General features: G+C 46.1%; 1 protein-coding gene across 1 annotated transcript in view; it reads left to right on the forward strand.

The window, feature by feature from the left end:
• Window positions 1-21,168, forward strand: part of GPC1 (glypican 1) — a 224,924-nt gene that overhangs the window by 91,305 nt on the left and 112,451 nt on the right. The window contains exon 2 of the mRNA XM_082318976.1: window positions 20,228-20,386. Within this exon, the coding sequence (XP_082175102.1) occupies window positions 20,228-20,386 (159 nt within the window). The remainder of the gene's footprint in view (window positions 1-20,227; window positions 20,387-21,168) is intronic.

The raw sequence follows: 21,168 nt of genomic DNA on the forward strand, positions 1-21,168 counted from the left end.
TCCCTCCCACAGGAGATGCGAGAAACTTTGGGAAAAGTGGAGAGGAGACAAGGTGGGTCTCCCTGCAGCATGTTCCCCACCCGGGGCTCTGTTGTGGTCTGGCCCCAGGGTACGAATGCGAGCAAAGGTTGGTCTGGGTCCAGCTCTCAGCTATTGATCCCACTTTAGCTGACACTGAACCAAATTTGCAGTGACTGAAAAACACTAGGGATAAGCACATGAGCTCAAAAGGCTGGGTTCTAGAGCTAGGCTTGCAGTTGGTGTTAGTCAGGCCCTGGGGGAAAAAATATCAGTGACCGGTGGGAGATATAAACACCAGATACTGCTTAATTTACTGACACAGAGGTTCATGGTCTGGGAGCTGAACCAAAGCAAAACAGTGGCTGTGCTGCTGGGAAAGACAAGGGTTATAAGCTCTTGTAAGGGCCTCCCACAATCTTACTTTCATCAGTTAGGATGAAGAAAAAATACAGCCTAGCTGACAGCAACCCTTTACGGTGCGGGAAACAAATAGTGATTGCAGGCAAGAATGACAGACAGCCCAGAATTGTGCTTTCTAGGTCTGAATAGAGCTGTTAAGCAGCATCTGAAGGGCTTGAGCAAAGGTGATTAAAAAAGATGCTATCTCCCAACCCTAGCGGGCTACAAAAGGTGTATTTTCGATGGCTAAATCCTGAAACAATTATGGCCTAGAGTATAGTCAGGTTATTTCTTATCTTTCTGATGGCCTGCTGGCAAAATCTGTTTTCTTAAACAACGTTTGTAATGTCTAATACTTCCAAGGAGAGATGGTATTGCGGCTCCTATGTGTGTGGTAGTGAGGATCAAAATAGAATCATAGAATCATAGAATGGTTTGGGTTGGAAGGGACCTTAAAGATCATCTGGTTCCAACCTCCCTGCCACGGGCAGGGACACCTTCCACTAGACCAGGCTGCTCAAAGCCCCATCCAACCTGGCCTTGAACACTTCCAGGGATGGGGCACCCACAGCTTTTCTGGGCAACCTGTTCCAGTTCCTCACCACCTTCATAGTAAAGAATTTCTTTCCTATATCAAATCTAAATCTACCCTCTTCCAGTTTAAAGCCATTACCCCTTGTCCTATCACTATGTGCCCTTGTAAAAAGCCCCTCTCCAGCTTTCTCAGCCTGTCCTCATGGGAGAGGTGCTCCAGCCCTCATCTTTGCGGCCCTCCTCTGGAGTCGCTCCAACAGGTCCATGTCCTTCTTATGTCAGGGGCCCCAGAGCTGAACACAGTACTCCAGGTGGGGTCTCACGAGAGTGGAGTAGAGGGAGAGAATCACCTCCCTCGAGGTGTGACTGCTGGTCACGCTTCTTTTGATGCAGCCCACTATACGGTTGGCTTTCTGGGCTGCAAGCGCACACTGCTGGGTCACGTTGAGCTTCTCATCAACCCACACCCCCAAGTCCTTCTCCTCAGGGCTGCTCTCAATCCATTCTCCACCCAGCTTGTATTTGTGCTTGGCATTGTCCCGACCCATGTGCAGGACCTTGCACTTGACCTTGTTGAACTTCATGAGGTTCCCACGGGCCCACCTCTCCAGCCTGTCAAGGTCCCTCTGGATGGCATCCCTTCCCTCCAGCGTGTCAACCGCACCACACAGCTTGGTGTTGTCGGCACACTTGCTGAGGGTGCACTCGATGCCACTGTCCATGTCATGGACAAAGATGTTGAACAGTGCCGGTCCCAATACCAACCCCTGAGGAATGCCAGTCATCGCTGGTCTCCACTTGAACATCAAGCTGTTGACCACAACTCTTCAAGTGTGACCACCCAGCCAATTCCTTATCCACCGAGTGGTCCATCCGTCAAATCCATGTCTCTCCGATTTAGAGACAAGGATGTTGTGTGGTACAGTGTGAAATGCTTTGCACAAGTCCAGGTAGATGACGTCAGTTGCTCTTCCCTTATCCACCAACGCTGTAATCCTGTCGTAGGAGGCCACCAAATTTGTCAGGCACGACTTGCCCTTAGTGAGGCCATGCTGGCTGTCACCAATCACCTCCTTATTTTCCATGTGCCTTAGCATAGTTTCCTGGAGGATGTGCTCCATGATCTTGCCAGGCACAGAGGCGAGACTGACTGGCCTGTATAAAAATAAACATAGCAGGCATTGCTAAAACTGCATAGGCTTATAATTAATACCCCGTTCCTCAGGGAAGTGATATTTTCACTCCGCTTATGGAAAGACTTGTTGCTTGTTATGTCGGGAGCGCCATGGATTGTGCCTGCTCCACATTCCCCATGTCCTCTCTGCACAGACAGATTTGACATTTGCCTGTGAATGGCTGGACTTTTTTCTACTGGGTTCTCTAGCTGCTTCCATGGTGGAAGGGGAGTTACTGCACAAGTCTATGGCGATGTGCGTGTGTTTGTGCCAAAGTGCGTAACATGTGGATGGGTGAGTGTGCTGACACCTAGTCCAACACAGTAGTAGATTGCTGTGAATGAGCTGTTTCAGGGGATGTGGTGGTTATTTCTGATCCTGGTCCTTGACCATCTTTTCCAGCCATTTTGCTGTGCATGTCCAAGATGGACAAGGTGCCAAAGTCCTTCACTTGGCATAATTCATCTCACCTGAGAAGATGGTGGTCTGCAGTTCAGGTGCCAGCAGGCAGCAGTACACTTCAGGGGCTTCCCCGAGCCTGCCTGGGGCTGAGGGTACATAGCACTGCTGAGCCTTAGCTCTCCAGCTCAAAGTGAGAGAAACAGTGCCTTTGCTTTGGTGGTTTTGTGAAGATAAGCACAATCTATTATTATAAACCACTGGATTGTAAGCCTCGGTGCGACATGCCCTTTCAGTAAGGCCACTCCATTAATGTTTCTTTTTCTCAGATACTGAGCTTTCTTCTGAGAAGTTTGTTTTCTTTAAAAAGAACCACCACAGGGGTGCCCGTTCTGCCTTGCAGAGACAATGAATTCATTGCAGCGCAGCTGATGGGGTTTATTTCTTCCTACTTAGCAAGCAACCTCAGAGTTGCATTCAGGTAGTTGAAGCTCCTAGTGCGCCCTTGTCAAGCTTCTTATCTATGAGACAAGGAAAAAGGACAGATGATGACAAAGAAGTTTGAATGGATGAAGTCAGAGGAAGAGATGTGAAAGACGGACAGACTGCTGAGAAGAGGAAACGCTGGCTGAATGGCGCAGGTCGCTGTAATGCAGAGGTTTCCCAGCAGCTGACTAGGAGCAGGTCTCAGGAATTTAACCAGTAGGTGGTAAAGCCACAAGGGACTGTGATCTTCTGGAGTGCTCTCCTGCATAAGCCATACCGTAGGATCACTATGCATTAATTCCTTCTTAAGGCAAAGCCTCCCCTTTGGCGTTGGATCTCAGCCCCATGCAGCTGAGCAGGGAGAGGATTCCTGCTGGAAAGGGAGCCATGACCCACTGCCATGAGCGGACTGAGGGGTTGTTTAGAGGGAGCTAAGAAAGCGTATGGAAGGGGGAGCTAGGGTTGGGTTTGGCGCTGGGTCACAGAGATCGAATAGGCAAGTGCTCTTTGGCCTTGGTCTTTCTACTCGCTGTGCTCAGGAGCACCCTGGCGTGGTACTTGCTGATACATTGGGGTTTTAGAGAAAATGTATCGAAATGTCTTTCCTGCTCTCCATTTGGTCAGAATATGAATATCTGAGCATAGCAGAGAGTTTTCCATAGACAAAAGAGATCCATCAGAATTGGAATAGTGGTGTGGGGTTTTTTTTAGGGAGTGAAGCATCTGAGGAAGAGGGAAGGAGTAGGATATTCCCAAATGACAACAGTCCTGAAAAGTTCAGTACTGCTGCTGCATTGCAGGCTGCTCTATGTGGCTTCTCTGAATACAAATCACCAATGAAATTGGAATTTGCTAGGAATTAAAGGAGATAATATGAATAAGGAACACATTGAAAATTGCCCATGTTAGAGAGTGATAAGGATTTGAGATAATTTTACTGACCTGAAACTGTGTTTTAGTATTTTTGTTTTCATGTGAAATCTTGGTAGCTTTGGACCGCCTCAGGAAGCATACGCTAACTTGTTCTTGTGATCCTTGGATCTCTTTACTGAACTATCACATTTCAGGCTGGGGAAAAAAAACAAACCCTAAAATCCTTTTAGGAGTCCACCTTTTTTGGCAGTAAAAGCATGAAATCAGAATACTTTCAGGACTTACGAAGGAAGCTCATCTTTGCCAGTATCTTTAATTACAGGCTCTAAAGGGTTATAGCCAGGAACTAGTTGACCATTTGGCACAGAGTATATGAAATCCACCTTGGAGGAACCATTGGTTCAGGCCTGTAATGTCTATGAAGCATCTTAGTTGCAACATGCTTCACTTCTGAAAAGCAGCACTTTGTTCAAACTCCTGACATCAGGACACATTGCTGTATAGTGTTTGTGATTAAAATAATTGAGCAAAAGGCTTTGCCTATGTTTGGACAAACCTCTCTGCTGTTCAGAAAAGGGCTGATGGATACGAAAGCTCTTCCCAGTTTGGCTAACTTGCTGTTAAACACACGTGGGTTACAAGAGTTGAAAGCACTAGGGGTCCAGTCCCTCTGCCTTTGAAGTCAGCGGGAGTTTTACCATCAACTTCAGTGGGAGCAGCTTCAGGCCTCAGGTGGGCAACAACCTGAAGTTACAGCAAGTGCTTTGCATCACGTTGAAAAGGAGCCGGATTTCTAAGAGCAGCTCCTGTGCAAGGAGATCTGATCTGTTCCTATTTGTTCCCCGTGTCAGATGCTGCTTCAGAAGTCAGTAGTTCAGTGTCTCTGCTGGCTTAAGGCAACCGCTGATCGAAGTGCAGGTTTTGTTATTTGCGCACCCGAATAAATATCTTACTAAGGCAGATGCAGGACTCTGTAAGCGGGGGGAGGAGCCAGTTCTCAGTGGAAAGTCGTGCTGGGATAGAAGCAGGGATATTTCCTCCATGTCCCTGGCAAGCCAGGTGACTGCCACGTGCTGGGAGGGAAGTGGGAACTTTGAGGAAATCAAAGGTTTTGGCTCACAGGAGCTGTGGAGTTCAGAGCGTAGCTGCTGCACTGCCACTCCAGCATTGCTGGCTTACTCGGCCCTGATGCGGGGAGCCGCAGGATCGGAGTGGAGGGAGAGGAGTCGAAGAAGAGGAAGAAGGAAACGGAGTGAGTGGACAGTCTCTGTCAGTGAGAAGAGCCTGGGAAGGAACAGGAAGAGATGACAGTCGAGCTGCCGGTCAGCCACTCGGTCTTCTCCTTCCTGCAGTAATGCAGTACGGTCCACAGCTGCTGAGCTGTGTGTGTGTGAGGACATGCAGAATTGTTGATTACAGGAGACCAGCGATATACCTTTTTTAAATGTAATGGAGAAGTCTCACGGTCAAATTTCAGATACAGGGACTGAAGGATGGGTGGATGACAGGGTTTATTAAAGGGTTAAGTGCCAAGGGAGGGAGGGCAATCTGGAGTGCTGAGGAAGCAAGTCATACTCAGAAAGGAGGGAAGGGGGGTATTCCATACCCAGGGAGAGGTATCCACTGCCATCTTCCTGCTCAAGCGAGGCCGAGTGATGGGCATCGCAAATCCCAGCGGGGCTCTCAGCAGGAATGGGGCGAACAAACTCTGCTGATGGTTGGAATTTGAACTGGATCAAAAATAGACAGTGTGTGAAGTGTATTAATTAAGGGGTTTTCAGCTGTCACAAGGAATGAGGATGCAATTAAAGGTGCAGGTCTTGTTGCACCCTGTTATTTCTAATGCTGGATAAGTGTGCTTCACTGTCACTCTCACGTCCTGATGAATGTGTTGTCCTGATTCCCAGATGAGGTGCAAGGACCTTGCCTACAATCTCTACCATTGCCCGACACCCCAGCCAGGGAGACGGACAGGTCGTAACATCTTGGCAAATGGAGAATGAAAAGTCCTCTGAGACCACGTGGTCTCAGTGAATACAGCAAATAAGAGTTGCTCAGTAGAGTATATTTAGAGCTGTTTGCCCAGCCTGTTTCTAAGCATCCCCAGTGACAACACCTGTTCCTATGAGATTTCCACTTGGATTTTCTCCAGTGCAGGTTCACTGAGGCTCACCGTGACTGGCATTCAAGCTGTGTGAGCACATATGGTAGGAGAGGAGCAGTCCCTCAGCAGTACCCTGGGGAAGCCTGAAGGCTGGAACATGACTTGCTTATAAACACCTAAACCAAGAGAACTGCGCAGTGTTTACTTCGGTGGGTGCTCAGAGGAGCAAATCCTTTCTAGTTTTCCTATCCAAATCGGTCAGTAAAGGCCACATAATTAGCTGGTAGGAGGCAAGCAACCTGCACACAAGTATGATTGCTCTGCAGAACACGGTCTTCTGCTCTGGGAGCCTTTGCTTCTCTGGGGATACTTGGTTTTATATCAGTAGTTCAGAAACAAGCCAAGAGGTAGGCAGGGCCAGGGGAAAGAATGCTGCAAGGCTGAAAAACATTGATTGTGGTGGTAGTCATAGTGTCATCTACTTACTGGTCAGACTGGTATTAAATTTTTCCTAAGATCTTGCGTAAAGAGAAAGTGCTTTTGAATTACATTCATGACTTATGCTAATAGCGGCCAGACTGGTGAATGTGTGGAGGTAGTATATCGCATCTTTAAGAGTGCCAAGAACATTTCCCACTGGCTTAACCGAATCTGGAAGTGGAGTTGACTTGCAGACATGATAAAACTGCTTTCTGAATTCTGGGGATGATCCCTTCTTTCTTGCTAAGACAAGAAAGAAAAATTTGGTGACAGTATAATTGTGCCATGATGCAGAAAGAATGCGATTATTCAAGAGCAAAAGCATCTCAGTGAGCTCAGAGAAGAGAGGGATCAAAAGGAGAGCTTGCCACTTTGACTGGGATCCTGAGTTTAGACCTAGTTAAGTACCTGGGACCTGATGTATGAGATGCACTTTGAAGCACTACAGATTTTCCCAGATGGGAATAACATACCTACTTGGATACACAGTATCAGGAGAACTAAATTCAGGTTTTAAAAGTTGCATCTTTTATTGAGTAGCCCATGATGTCTTTTAAGGTGGCTGCAGAAGACTGAATGCTTACATTCAGGGGGAAAGAGGTGAAGAAAAAAATTCTGCAGTTTGCATTTAAACTGAATCTGCCACTTCTTAGCAACACTCAAGTGAAAAAGACCCAATAACGAAAATGTCAAGAACGGACCTTTTTCAAGTTATAAATTCCTGAAATTACAGAGCTTTTCCTTCACCTGTCTTTATGCATTTAGCTGAGTGCTTAATGAATGACAGTTTCTCTGAGATATTCCCTAATCGTAATGATATTCTATGGAGACCAGTTACAGCATCGTTATCGTCTCTTACTCTATGAACATGTTATGTCAGGTTAATAATGGTTGCAGTGGGAAAGCGTGATCCAGCCCTCTGAAGCTAAGATCTTGCTAACATTCCTGTAAATGATTGAAGGTACATGAGTAATCTTACTGAGTTCATTTGCCTCTTAATTTCTAACTACAACCTTGAAAAGCAGATTCAAGTAGGATATCTAGGAATTCTGCTTTGTACTGTTCAGATCCTCACTGCAACATAAATACCCTGGTTGCTACAGTTTGTAGCAGAGATAAGTACTTTCAGTCTAAAAGGAGAATTTTTCTTTTATGGCTTTCGCAAATCATAGTGGTCAAGGTGGTGGTGCTTTCCTCTCAATCAGAAGAGATGGTGTTGCTGTTCTAGTCTTCTGAAGAGTGCATTGGGATTGCAGGGAGCTTGGTAGCAGCTGCCCTCGGGAATGCTGCGTGGTACCCTGCAAGCGCTCTCATCTTTGTCTCCTCTGCCAGGCTGTCCGAGGGGAAGCTCATTAGTGCTGGGGTGGGGATCTCCAAGGAAGGTATGAACATTGCACGGTCTTAGAAGGTGGTCCAGTTTCCCATATGCTAACATCAAGGTCCAGGAATACAGGGTTTGAAGCACGGTGATGTTACATGGTGACATCTGTTTCACTAGAAAATCAAATTGCCTGGATAAACTAGTCTGTTCTTCAAAGACCTGTGCACCAAAGATGTTGATATGGACACTCAGACCATTCACAGTGATCCAGTTCCAGACTGAGGCTTAGTTTTACACTGTTTTTTTGAACGTGGGTAACTGTTCCACCACTCTGAGCTGGGACTGAGCTTGAAGCAGTTACCTTCTGGTGTGTGCTGCTTGTGGCATGCAGTGACAACCAGGCATAGTGCCCAGAGACTGCTGTACCTTGCTAGCGTGTGGTCCATATGTGTGAAAGTAAATCTCATTCATCTCCAGGTATGCTGAATCTCTAGAACGCTTCAGCCAGAGCTAGCTGGAAAAGACCAAATGCGTTCTTCTGTTCTTAGGAATGCAGACAGCAGCCTGTTTCTCTTGAGTAGGTGAAAATGTTGTGAAAGGCTCTATTTAATATTGTCTGGGATAAAATGTCCCATCAAAATGTTTCTCCTGTCCCTTTCCCTTCCTCATGCTTCCTCTTAGTGGTCGCAACCATGCCTGTGTACGTGCTGAAATGTGAGCCCTAATGGAAGAGTCAGGTAGGCGGGGAAGAAGCAGCCGGGCGAAGGCAGGGCTTAGGGGCGAGTCCAGCAGAAAGTAATCTCTTATAATCCCTGGAAAATGTTATTTCAAAGAAAGAAAAATGTGAAGAAATGTAAAGAAATCTAACAGCTCTATCCCATGAAATGCAAACCCATCTTCAGCCCTAGATGAATATGCAGGGTTTACTCTGAATGTAAAGGCCCCTTAATGCATAGCAATTAACACCATAGATAGTAATACTTATGAATACGTCCAAAGGAAAGTTGAGTTGTAATTGTTGTGGGAATCGCAACTTCAATTTTTTAAGACTTCTGTATTTGAAAATCCCTGCTAAATTGATATTTTTGGTCCCATTAACCGCACAGAGACATGCACAGAAACCAAACATCAAAGAGCACGCAGAAATGTTTTTTGTTTCTTTTATGAGTACTGCTACAGCCTCAGAAGTAAGAGGGGAATTGAAAGTGGGGGGAAAAAATCTTTTAATGGTTTAAAAAAAAAAAAAAACCCTTGCTCTAAAATTTCTACTGCCAAATTTCATCACAGACTAATTCCTTGCAGCTGAGCTGCAAACCTCTGTGAAAATAGGGGTTTACAGTGGAAACACTGACTAACTATAGCTATGCGGTCCCATGAATAATGATGCTCTAATTATGCCTTATGATTTACCAAGACCTGGTTTCTGTATAGCTCATGAGCTTTTGCTGGTTGCTGGTTTTGGGAGCAAGGTCTTTTTTTCTTGATTGTGGTTTGCTTCCTTTTGTTCGTATTATGTTGGCACATACTTTATGAAAAGCTTTTCTCTGAAGGGAGCTGGGCAGACAGCTATGATTAAGTATGAAATGATTGGGTGAGCTGTTTGTCAAAGTTATAAATAGGATACCACACAAACCCAAGACTAATCTCACTGAAAGACAGATACTGGCAACATTTCTTAGTCATCTGTTCCTGACGCTCAAGGGAGAACAGCTACACTTCCATTAAGTTTTCAAACAGAAGTTGCCTAAAATAAATTTCTCTGGTAAAATTTTGGGTATATGCACTATGAGCCATGCTGAGATCTAGCAGGGCGTTGGAGTTTTAAATGTTCATCCCAGTTTAAACCTGGTCCTCTGGATCACCCCTCTGTGCGGGGGTGAAAGGTGATGGTTTGACTCTTGTGGAAGCAGAAACCTGTTCCTGAAATGGTTGTGGCAGGATGAGACTGGTGCCCTCATCTCCTCATATCCCTGGATTAATTTTAAGGATAGAAGAGGAGCTCCTTATGGATATCCATTTCATCTTTGGGTTTACAGGCAGCTTTCTGTAATCTGCTTTTGGAAGATCAGATAGCAGCATAAAAAGAAGAGCGATGGCACAGGTTTCATCTACATGCTTCTGCAACCAGAAGTGAAAGGCAGCATATTGAATTCCTTCTGCTGCAGATCTCACACGCAGCGGCCAGAGGCTTCTGCAGACTCCAGCCTTGACGCTGGTACTCGTCCATCCAAGTTCTGCATCAGCTGCATCAATTTTGTTGAACTGGAAGTCTGCAATTTCATGTTCCCACAAGATGACCCTATACTTGCCATTTCCTTTCATGGTAGCTCAAATTGTAGGAAAGGGCTCCACAGTTGTTCAGCGCTTTTGCTGCTGGCCAAAACATTCATGAGACAAATAAGTGAAGCAGTAGCTGAAGAAGAACCAAGCATTTCTGGGGCTGACAAAAGCTTCAAGTTGCAAAGTGAAAAAGCTCACAGCAACCAGAACTTGCCCCTTCAATCCTGCACCTTCCCACATCCTTGCCAACGCATACAGCAAAGAGTTTTAGAGGAGGTATAAGCACTCCTAATTTTTGGCACAAGCCAACAACTCTGCATAGGTAAAGTCTCTTAAATTTTTACAAAGAGCTAAAAAAGAATGATCTTGAATTTGTGGGGTTCAGACAATTCATTACATACATCTTTTTATTTTTAATTTTGAAAAGTGTACACACATTTATGGAATTTAAGATTAATGAGTGTCATTAAACGTTATTTCTTAAATTTTTAGACATAGGCATTTTGGTTTTGCTAACTCAGAATCAGATTCAGATCCAAGAACTTAGTTTGTTTAATAACTATTTAAAGACAAGGTTTTTTGCAAACTCAGGAATCATTTTCATTCTTACCAGCAGACAGAGTGATTGAGGTTTTTTAGTTTGTTTATTTTCCCTTGGGAGATTTTTGTTGCTAGAAGGCAGGATCCTTCTTGGATGCACACATCCTCCTGCAGGAGGGGAATGAGGGGCCCCTGCAGTCCCCAGTGCTACCAGCAGCGTCTGTAGCTGTGCTCAGCAGGAGGAGGCAGTGTGCGGTCCTCGCTTGGGCGAGCTGACAACCAGGAGTGCGGCTCACCAAGGTGGGCAGCCGTGGCAGCCCGCTTGTGCATCATGCCCAACCTCCTCCTCTGGTGTGGTACGTCCTGCTCATCACAGGATCCTGCGCGGGTGGCAGGGGGATAACAAATACGGGGTGCCTAACAGGAGCCTGGTGTTGAGCATGTGTCTGAAACCCAGAAAGATGATTTTCATGGTTTTCACACCAGCATCTACTGCTTGAGCAGCTTTGGTGGGGTTAGAAGGAAATGTTCTCTAAATGCTAACTTCTCCATGGGAGTTTAATCCAGGTTTGTTCTTTGCACTGAAATGACTGGGACTGGCTGTGAGCACTCCCCATTCTTGAGCAACAATCTTAGAAGCTTGCTGAAGCTCCTTAGCCTCTTTATCCCAAAATAGCCCAAAGTGCAGTATCACCATTTTTATTGCAGGGCTTCAGCAGGGGGACTGGAAAAGCCTTTTGTTTTTGACCAAACCCTTCCTCAAGTTCCCGTCATGGATTATATGAATTATTGCCCCAAAGCGTTTTTTTTTTTAAGTGGAGAATAAACCAAAAGCCTTCACCTCTTAAACCTCTTAGTGGGAACTGCATCTTTAATCCTCAGTTTACTACCAAGATTCCTTTTCCAGTCTGATCCTTCTGGCAGCAAGCCGCCAGGGCACGGGGAAGATCTGACAGTTTCTCCAGTAGATATTTTTCTGAGAAGAAATTGGGAAAAAAAAAATCTGCTTAATGAATTGCTTTGCCTCTTATGTAATAACATATTTATGTTGTTATGAAGCCTCCAATGAAGCTGCATCTGATAAGAGTGATACGTTTCCAGTTTGATCTTATTTTAGATTGCAGCAAACTGAGGATAAAAGGACTCTTTGTTCCAAGAAGAAGAGAAAAGAAAAAAAAAAAAAAAGAGCCAAAACATCTGGTGAGAAGCTGATGTGCTCAGGACAACTCTGAAAGAGGCTGATAGTGATGGATTATGACACAACTTCAATACGTCCCGAGAAGTGTTATGTGAAGAGACAAGATAATTCTTCCCTTGTCTAAGATTCTTTTTAAGAGTTTTCTGTTTTTCAGAGAAGGGGAGAGGAAGGAGTGTAACAGTGAACTCCCTGTGTTTTTCTCCATGATCCTTGCAACTGGTCTAGTCTGAACTGAAGGCTTCTTTCAAGATTGATTTATTTGGAGAGTGCTAATTGTAGCCCATGTCCTGGCTCCCCTTTGAAGCCTTTCATAATGCATCATCTCCTTTCCTGGAGCAGAGACCTGCTCAGGAGCTCCCCAGCAGTGGGTCCAGTGCCCAGAAGAGGATCTGAGGAGCGTTGGGTTTTGGTGTGTTCAGTCAGTTCTGCTAGATAGAGGTCCTTCATTGCTTGTGGTGCGTGCGGATTTGGCCCTCATTCTTTCATTCCTCTCTCAAACAACCGAAAAAGATATTTTCTACTGCAAATTATAAAGCATTTCCTACTTCGTCCTTAAACACAAGCTTGGATCATTGCACCCTGTGCTGGTTCCTGCTGCTTGTGCACAGCTTGGAGGCAGAGACAGAGTCAGGCCCATGTAGCTAAGGGCAGATCTAGGTCCTGAGTGAGAAACTGGGGGATCAGAGTGATGGGAAGGGGTGTTGTGTTTCATTCAGAAAGACACTCCCAAAACCCAAAGGAGCAGTGCATGGGTAAAGTGCTTTCATGCAGATCTTTTCAGTAAGAATCAAGTCTGTTGTCAGCATTTGTGACATTTTCTCTGTTCTCTTCCTTTGGGCAGTTTGCCACTGTAACATACGCAGATGACATTAGGATTTTCAGACTGTCATTTCTGAAGGCACTCTTATCTACTCTGAACTCAACATTTTTCCAGGACACGGAGGTGGCTCTTTCTCCTCTCCTAATTAACTTTTTTTGCCCATGTTTGCCTGCCTTCTAAATTCCTCTGACATCAGGGTCTGGGATTAAACAAATTGATACCACACTTCCAGTGTGTGAGCGTGACACTGAGCTGACAGCCTCGGAGCCTGAAGTATGTCGACACATGAAGAGAGCAAATACAGAGGAAATTCCCATTCAGCCTCCCCCTCACCCTCCCGCCTGGCTTCTGACTCGAATGGCCCGTGTCTGTAGGAAATAGGGCAGTCCCAAAGCCCTCGCACCCATCAGTGGCTTTCTGCTCCGAGGATGCCAGTTGTGATGTTTCTCAGAAACACCTGTATCTATTCACTGTGTCGGGGTTTCGCCGTAATGCAATTATAGAACAGTGCTAACCTGGTAGGGAGCCAACTCCATGCAGTAGCCAGATTAAGTTGTCGTATTTGGTTAAGTGTTTTGATAGTTTATTAAATCCTGGTAGGAGTAGAAAGGTAAGGATTGGAAAGAGCAAATCTTATGGATTATCTGCTCTTGGTTGTTCACTTCTGTTGGTATAATCCTGGTCTGAGTGATGAGCTGTGGGAACAAGCATTTAATGTTTTGCTATTGTCTCGTCTTAAACACGTGCGTTGCTTTAACGGAATAAGCATATTCTCTAGCTATTTTTTCCAGTTTGCTGTTTTTATCACTGATGTGGAACATAGTGCTTGTTTTCTTTATCTGGAACAAAAACATTAGTTCATCTCAGCACAAGCTATTTGATCAGCTGTCAGATGGTAAGGCATTATAAAAGCTGCTGACACAGGACAAATTCAGACCTGTGGCACGCAGCTTGAAAAGACTTCATGCCCTTGTTATCAGTCCCTCGAGATACCCAGCTACTTCCTCAGTAGTGGCAAAGAGAAATAGGAGTTGGTTGTGCTAGAACCAAATCCCTCTTGCCTTACTGAGGCCGGGAGGCAGCAGCGATGTGCGTGGGGAGGCCGGCATGGATGCAGCAGGTGAGACGGCACCTGCCTCTTCCCTGCAGTCCTCAGCGTGTGAGCTGTGACACGGCTCTGCGGTGGCCTTGGGCTGGCCGAGGCTAGCCTGGGTCTTGCTACATAGCATGCTCTGAGGTCCATGAGGGGTTTCTGCAGGGTGGTGGTGAAGCAGACAGCTTCTCTCTGGCTCGCCTCTCCCCCTCACTGCGTTAGCTTCCAGTCTGGCTCATCCAAGATGCCCACCGAGTCCATGGCGGGGCTGGTTCCCAGCTACGCCCTGCCACCTTTGCTTCTTATCCTGAGAGTGCTTTGTGGTATGAAAGTGCAGGAAAATCACATGAGCACAGCCCTGAGTCCATATTCTGTCCCTGATTTCTTGGCCAGCCCGTAGCCCTGCCCCACCATGCGTATACTCAACCCATGGTATCGCAAAGACCAGGGAGAACATGGCTCAGTGCATTTTGATCAAAGCGTGAAGGTTTGCCATACGATACTTAATATTCAGGCCTGCTATGACTCCCCTGACATTATGTGCAAACCAAAGCCAAAACAGATGATACTCTTAATACGTAATCAGAAAATAGAAGATATCATATTTTGCCGACAGCTGACAGCAAATCAAAGAAACAGGCTGCACAGTGCTTAGCTAACGCCTGCCTTTGCAATATGGGGAAATTCCTGATTTGCACTCTCCTTAATAGAGCAGTCTGGTAGCCAGTTCAGTTTGATGCTAACAGCTACTATGAGAGACCAGCTGTACACCTGGACACCCTACACAAATATTATGGGGTGTAGGTGTTTGGAAGAAGCTTGCCAGCTGATGTTTCTCAGTGCATCTAGAATGAAAAGGGCATGAAGAGCTCTTCCTAGGGCGGTCAGCCAGGACTGTCCCCTAGTCCGAATGTTTTTTGGGTACCCCTGTTTCCTCTAGGAGTTATCTCTGACAAGACTGGATTTCAAGGTAGCCTCATGGTACTAGTGCTAGAGGCTGTGCTGTCAGTTACTTATGAGCATGCGCTAAATCATGTTCTCTTTAAAGATACGTATTTCAAGAGATATGGGGACAGGAACACCTGAAGCAGGAAAAGCTGGGAGGCATAAGGAAGAGGATTTACTTTCATTGCACTACCTCTTTGCAAGGTGTTTTTAACATCTGTACCACCTCCAGGCTCATTTTGCATCAGCTGCAGACGCTCTGACATGGTCAAAAAAAAGAAGAGAAAAAAAAAAAAAGAGCCATGGTCTGAATTACACTGTGTTGTCCTCAGTTCCTGGCTGTGATGCTCATTAGCCTGGATGGGATTTAGGTGTGAAGAGGGAGAGGCCAACAGAGGGTAGTGCCTACAAGGGAGAGTAGGAGAGGACTGGAGCTCTTTGGCTGCCAGGTGCTCTCATGCTCACCGGCTGTACCCGGCTGGGGGCTGCGTCCTGGCGTCCCTGCTGTGCCTGGCAGCGGGGTCTCCGCAGTGTGGGACTTCAGCAAGCCTGATTGCCTGAGACATGCCCACCTAGAAACCCCCTAGAAGGGGGTATGGGCTGTAGGTGTCCTGGCATGGGGGACTGGGCTGAAGTAGCCGGGGGTCAGTTTTGGTCTAGGAGCATGACATGAGTTTTTGGAGCAGTTTGGAGAGCGAGTGGGAGGAGGGTTACAAATATGAGGGAAGAATCATGACAGATTTATCACAGCCTGAAATGAATTAACCTCTGGGAGGAATGATTTTGTAATAATTTGCATTTAGATACTCTGACACATCCAAATAACCCCAAACCTTCTGCAAACATTGTAATGAATTCAGTCTCCAACATCCTGTGAGAAGGATAGAAATAGCACTATTTACATGGTTAAAGGAGCCAAGGACTCTTCTCTCACTATTGCATTTTACACCCCTGGGACTGCCCTTCTCTCTTCTTTTCCTGGCTATGGAGCCTCGTGGTGGGGTGAAACACAGCAGCAGTGAACAGCTAGAGAGCTTTTCTGAACTCAGCTAGCTGAGATCCTGCCGCCCCGGTGTGTCGCACCACACGCTGTGGCCGGAGAGGCTCCCAGCACAGCTGGTGGCAGGCAGGCCCATGGCCAAGGGGAGCCTGCGTGGCCCAGGGCAGAGAGGCCAGGAGCACACCGGGGAAAAAGCAGGGAGCTGAGCCCCATCTCAGCTCATGTCGGTGGTGGCTGCAGGCAGGGCTATTCCCCCTGCGGGGACCCTGCCACAAAGCAGCCCGGCTCCGTCCCCGAGGGGAAGGTGCTCAAATGATTTAATATTCAGCACTCTTGAACGCAGTAATGAATTTGATAGACAAAATGATCTGCTAACCCAGCCAGCTGAGAGGGTATTTGAAGGACGATCCAAGCCCGCAGCCAGGCAGTGTGATATTTTCTTGTCATCAGCCTCCTGCCTATTCCTTTCCACTCCAGGGCAGTTAATCATAAATGAGATATTTGCTCAATGCTGTTTTCATGCATGCTCTGGCCTGTCTCCGTTTCCAAGAGACCGTGAACTCGGTGGGTTACATCCCACCGCGACTTCGGCAGCCTTTGCAGGAGAGACGACTCTTCCAGGGAGACCCAGATTGAACCACACATTTTGGCTGCTGAAGGCTTGGGCAAGCTGATAGTTTTTTGAAGGGAAGCTGAGCATCCCAGAGTTCATCTTCTCTTACTTACAAATGTCTTAATTCCAGAGTGCTTAGGGCAGCACGGAGCTGGTATTAGCTGAGCCATCAAATGCACCTCGAGCACCTCTGTGCTCTGCTGCCAGGCCTGCTCAGCTGGGGGGCTGCAGGTCAAGGGCTGGGGAGAGCTGGCTGGGTGTCAGTTACAGACTCATAGGGGATAGTGTAATTCTCTTTGGGCCTGACCCAGAGTTGGCCTGAGCCACTGGGAGTGTATCCGTTATCTTCAAGGAGATTTGGAGCAGCCCTCTGCTTGCTGACAGTTTGGCTTCTGCTGTGCTCGCTTGCTTTCTGTAAAGCTTTTCCAGGGGCCGGGAGCATGCACTTTCGAGCAAGCGGTTAGCAACATGTCAGCTGTATACAAGGGGAAATTTCTCTGACGCAGCAGAGAGGAGAACGCGCACTGTGTCTTGCAGATTTACTCCTCGTAAAACACCTCTAGCTCTCCATAGATATCTGCAGATAATCTGCCAAGTGAACCCGGAGATATTTATAGTACAGCTTCAGCAACGACTTAACAGCAAGTTAGCAAACAAATGAACTTTGAAATATAAGGAGAGCAAAAATACAGTCTGGAGTGCGTTTGTTTTGGAGTCAATAAAAAAAGGTTAAATAATAATAGTGAATGTTTCCAGGGTGGGTCAGGTTAAAAAGCAAAGAAAGCAAAGCATTTTCACAGTGCTGTAAGACTGTTTGGTGTGCACTGAGTTTGAATTACAAAGACAAATGATAAAAACTTTGCTTCCTACTGAGATAAAGTGCTGCGGTGCCGAGTACTGTACAAATGCCTGCAGAAAGCTAAGATAAATGTTGCTTCAAAAGGGATTGAAATGACTCGTGAGTTCAAGCATTAAAAAAATTCTATATTCAATTCACAAAGTTGTGTAAAATTAAGCAATTTTAGCTACGGGTGCAACTTTTCCCTTGCTTTCTGTCCTCTTTTCCTCCGTCTCTTTCCCGCTCTGTTCCATGGTGCCGGCTGGCCGGAGGGTATTTGAAGCTCTGCTAGCACAGCAAGGCATTGGACTGATGCCATCCTGCTGAAACATGCACTCTGCTTTGCCTGGGGTGGGAGCGTGGGGGTTTTTGTCTGGTCATGTCACGTTTTAATTATCGCACCTCACACTTCTGCTGCTCCTCGTTGTTCGTCAGGGAGCTGGGGCGCAGCACGGGGCTCTTCCTCCCCGTCCGTCTTCCTCCTGGGGGTAGGCCCTGTTCTTCCCCAGAGGCAAATCCCACACTTTCCCCCCTTCTTTTGTTTCTAAAGCCTGTGCAGGGAAACCCACCTGACAGGCAGCTTTGATGAACACGTAGGTATCTCCTTTCTGGGGCAGCCACCTTTGCTCTCCCTAGTTTCAGGCAGATCTCCTGCCAGAATCTTGCCTGAGGGGGTAGGAGGCCATTGCGCAGCCAGGCCCTGCTTGCTGGCAGCAGGCCAGGAGATGGGAGTTCCCCAAGCAGTAGGTTCCCACTGCTTTATCTTCGTTTACCAAAACAGGGGATTTGTAAAGGATTGTTCGTGGCTTAGGCTGAACCTGCAAGCCCTGGTGGGTAACGGCACACGGAGAAGTGGCGCGAGTACTCGTGCTTTTGGGTGCTATTGAGTGCAAGGGTTCGCAGGACCTCATCTGCAGAATTTAATCAGCAACTGAACCCGTGGTGGCAAAGGCAGTCTTTGGGAACCATTGGGATCCATCTTCTTGTTTATAGGCCTTTCAGAGAGGCCGGGCACTGAAAAGGCCTCACTTTGTCCTGAGGGCACCAAGGGCAGCGTGGAAGGATGCACACCCCAGTGAAACAACTGTCAGCAAAACTTCGATCCTCGTCAGAAATCCTGTGGCAGCAGAAATCGGACAGAAGAGGCTGGACAAGAAGAAAGTTTTTAATTTGCCATGACAGGAAACAAAGCTGTGTCTTGTCAAAAAATTATAGCTCCCTTTTTCTGCCTGTCTGTCACATGTCAGCAATTCTCACGATGACTTTCTACAAATGTAGCTTTACAGAAATAAACTCAGGGAATGAACTGCAACAATCTAGTTTATGGAGGAAGGAAAGGCTTAGGCAAGCACTGTAACTTAAATTGCATTTGGTATGGCAAGCATTGAGCCACATGATGTTTATATTTCACTCAGTTTTTATATTGAAGCAAGTTGCTGCTTTTCCTATTGCTTTGACAGTGTGGCGCAGTGGTGCCTGGGTACTCGTGGGGACGGGGAGGGGGTCCCATGGCAGATAACGGGACAAGCCTGATGATGGGAGTTACCCTCCCTCAAAAGCTGGTGAGCAGCAGCTCCCATCACATAGGCAGGAAGGCTGCTCTGTCAGCTCAAATGCACACGATAACCTGTTTTCCAAGGGCAAGCTCAGCCCAGCACCCTGCAGAGGTTGCTCCAGAGCCGTCTGTAAGCAGGGACCTGAGGGCCAGTAAAATGCAAACTCATCCTGAATGGCTTCTGCCTAAAATATATCAACTACAGAGCACTCCTGTCAAAATTGCTCTTAGTCAGGCTACTAATGACATGGCATTCACAAGGGTAGGACACATGCCCTGTTTCAAAGACCCTTTACCCTAAGGCACTCATTTGCTTAGGGCTCTACGCTGGAAATAGCCAAGGACTTTAATGGGAAACTCTGGAGGACTGTGAAGGTTCAGGATTTGAAGCTGTCGAGACACACAAGATAAAACACGATTTTAAATATATATTTCAGCTCAGCTATGACATTAAGACAGCAGTCCTGTAAAACTGCCAGCCAAATCATTGGCAATCCCAATCAAATTACATTAAGCACAGTAACTTCTTTGTAATTGTTTTATCTCAGTGTGTGCTTGGAACAAGGGGTTTTTTTATTCTTTAAAAAAAAATAACCCTGACATTTGATTTCATTCAAATAAATTCTTATTGTGGGGCAAGGAGAAATGTAGGGTGTGTTTGCAGGTGGATGTGTCTTTGTTTGTAAGGACTCATAAAAACTTAAGCAATTATTTTTAAAATGTTGCTGACTCTGCCTATGCAAACGCTTGCTCTTCCACAATAAAGAGATTGCAGAGGGCAGGAGGAGCTCCCATACTGAAGAATTTTTCAATTTGACTGCCGAGCCCTCTTACCTTTCCTGTTCTTCCCTATAGCAAAGGGTATATTCAGTCAGTGATTGTCATAGCAACCCTTTTTTGGGTGGTCTTGTTTCTTTCTGGGAGATACGTTTGTCATTGAAAAAATAGTAAATGGGCAGATTTCAAAATGTGTGGAGGGGAATTAGTCACCCAAATTCCACTGGTATTCAGCATTTCTCCATCTTTTGAAAACTTCTCACTAGTCTCACCTCTCTGGTTATGGAAATGCCTTTTCAGGATAGTGGGGGGTTTTTTGGGGGGGGGGGGAGGGGGGCACGTTGGAGTTGGCTTTTTTTTTTCCTTGACAAAGTAGTTTCAAACAGTTGTTGTAATATACATGTTAAGTCTAATGAGGACAACTAATATGTCGTTTAATCAGAGACTTCCATGTCTTTTGGGATTCTAGGCAGAGCTGGATTCTAGGGCAGACTTTGAGCAGGAGACACTTGTATTTCCCTTCTCCTTGACCCATGTATGAGTTTTATCTCCTATAGTTTTCCTTCCCTCACAGTCAGCAGTGAGAAAATTTGTACCTGCATTCACGTCAACCACTGTACTAATGCAGAATAACTCAAATTAGGCAGGTAAACATGTAAAGCCTGATGCAGATCCAAATTACTAGGGAGCTGGAATATTTTTATGCTGAGGTTGTCTGGGGTGAAATCCTTCCTTCTCCAGACCTGGTCATTCAACTACATTTTCTCTCATTTTAGGGGAGCACCTGCGAATCTGCCCACAAGGCTATACCTGCTGCACCAGCGAGATGGAGGAGAACTTTGCAAACAAAAGCCGAAGTGAATTTGAAGCCATGATGAAAGAGGCCGGTCGCTCTGTGCAGACGACCCTAACAGCGCAGCACAGAAGCTTTGACAGTAAGTAAAACCTGCTCAGTTCCCCGCTGCTCAGGATCCAGTCACTGCTTAACTTTCCAAGCACTGTTTGAGCCAGGGATTCGTGTTCGATACACCTTCTTCTGCATCTTGCTCAATAGTTTGTGTGAAATGTTGACCTTCAGTAGGAATTGTACCTCTGGTAGTGTTTTTGCAAGACCAAGTCATTTTGAGAACTCCATTTCAGTGAAGCCATTGAAGGAGGCTGGCAGGCACTCGTACCAAAAAATTGTGTACCTTGGCACCGACACAGCTTTTACAAGCATGGCATAATCGGGTCTTACCACAGCAGCATAACATTTGAGGTAGTGATGTAAAACTTGGCACTGTGCCTTGAGCTGTAAGTTGAAGAGTATAGTAAAGGTGACTGGATAGCCCTCGGTAGGTGGGAATGGTTTAAGGGGGCATGGATTTTTCTTGTCCTTTCCATATAGATTGCAAATGAAAAGGAGGTTAGTTCACATTAGGCACTTACAACTTTCAGCTTCATACAAACATCAGAAAACGTTGTACAGCAGTGAAGGCCTTAGAGACTGTGGTGCATAAGATGTTGTGGACAAACATACTCTCCGAAGTACAGTATCCCTCTTAACGTGCTAAGCAAAGGCTAAGGATGGCTTTCTTGCTTTTATTGTTCCCTGAAGAATCTATTTTGCAGTGCACAGTAAGCCTCAAGGTCTGAAGGCCACTGGAAATAAATGGTTTATTGGCAAAATTGAGATGACCTATGATTCAGAAACTGAATCCATTATCAGATTTTGAAG

This window comes from Platalea leucorodia (genome assembly GCF_965183815.1).
Source record: "Platalea leucorodia genome assembly, chromosome: 8".
NCBI classification, from domain to species: Eukaryota; Metazoa; Chordata; class Aves; order Pelecaniformes; family Threskiornithidae; genus Platalea; species Platalea leucorodia.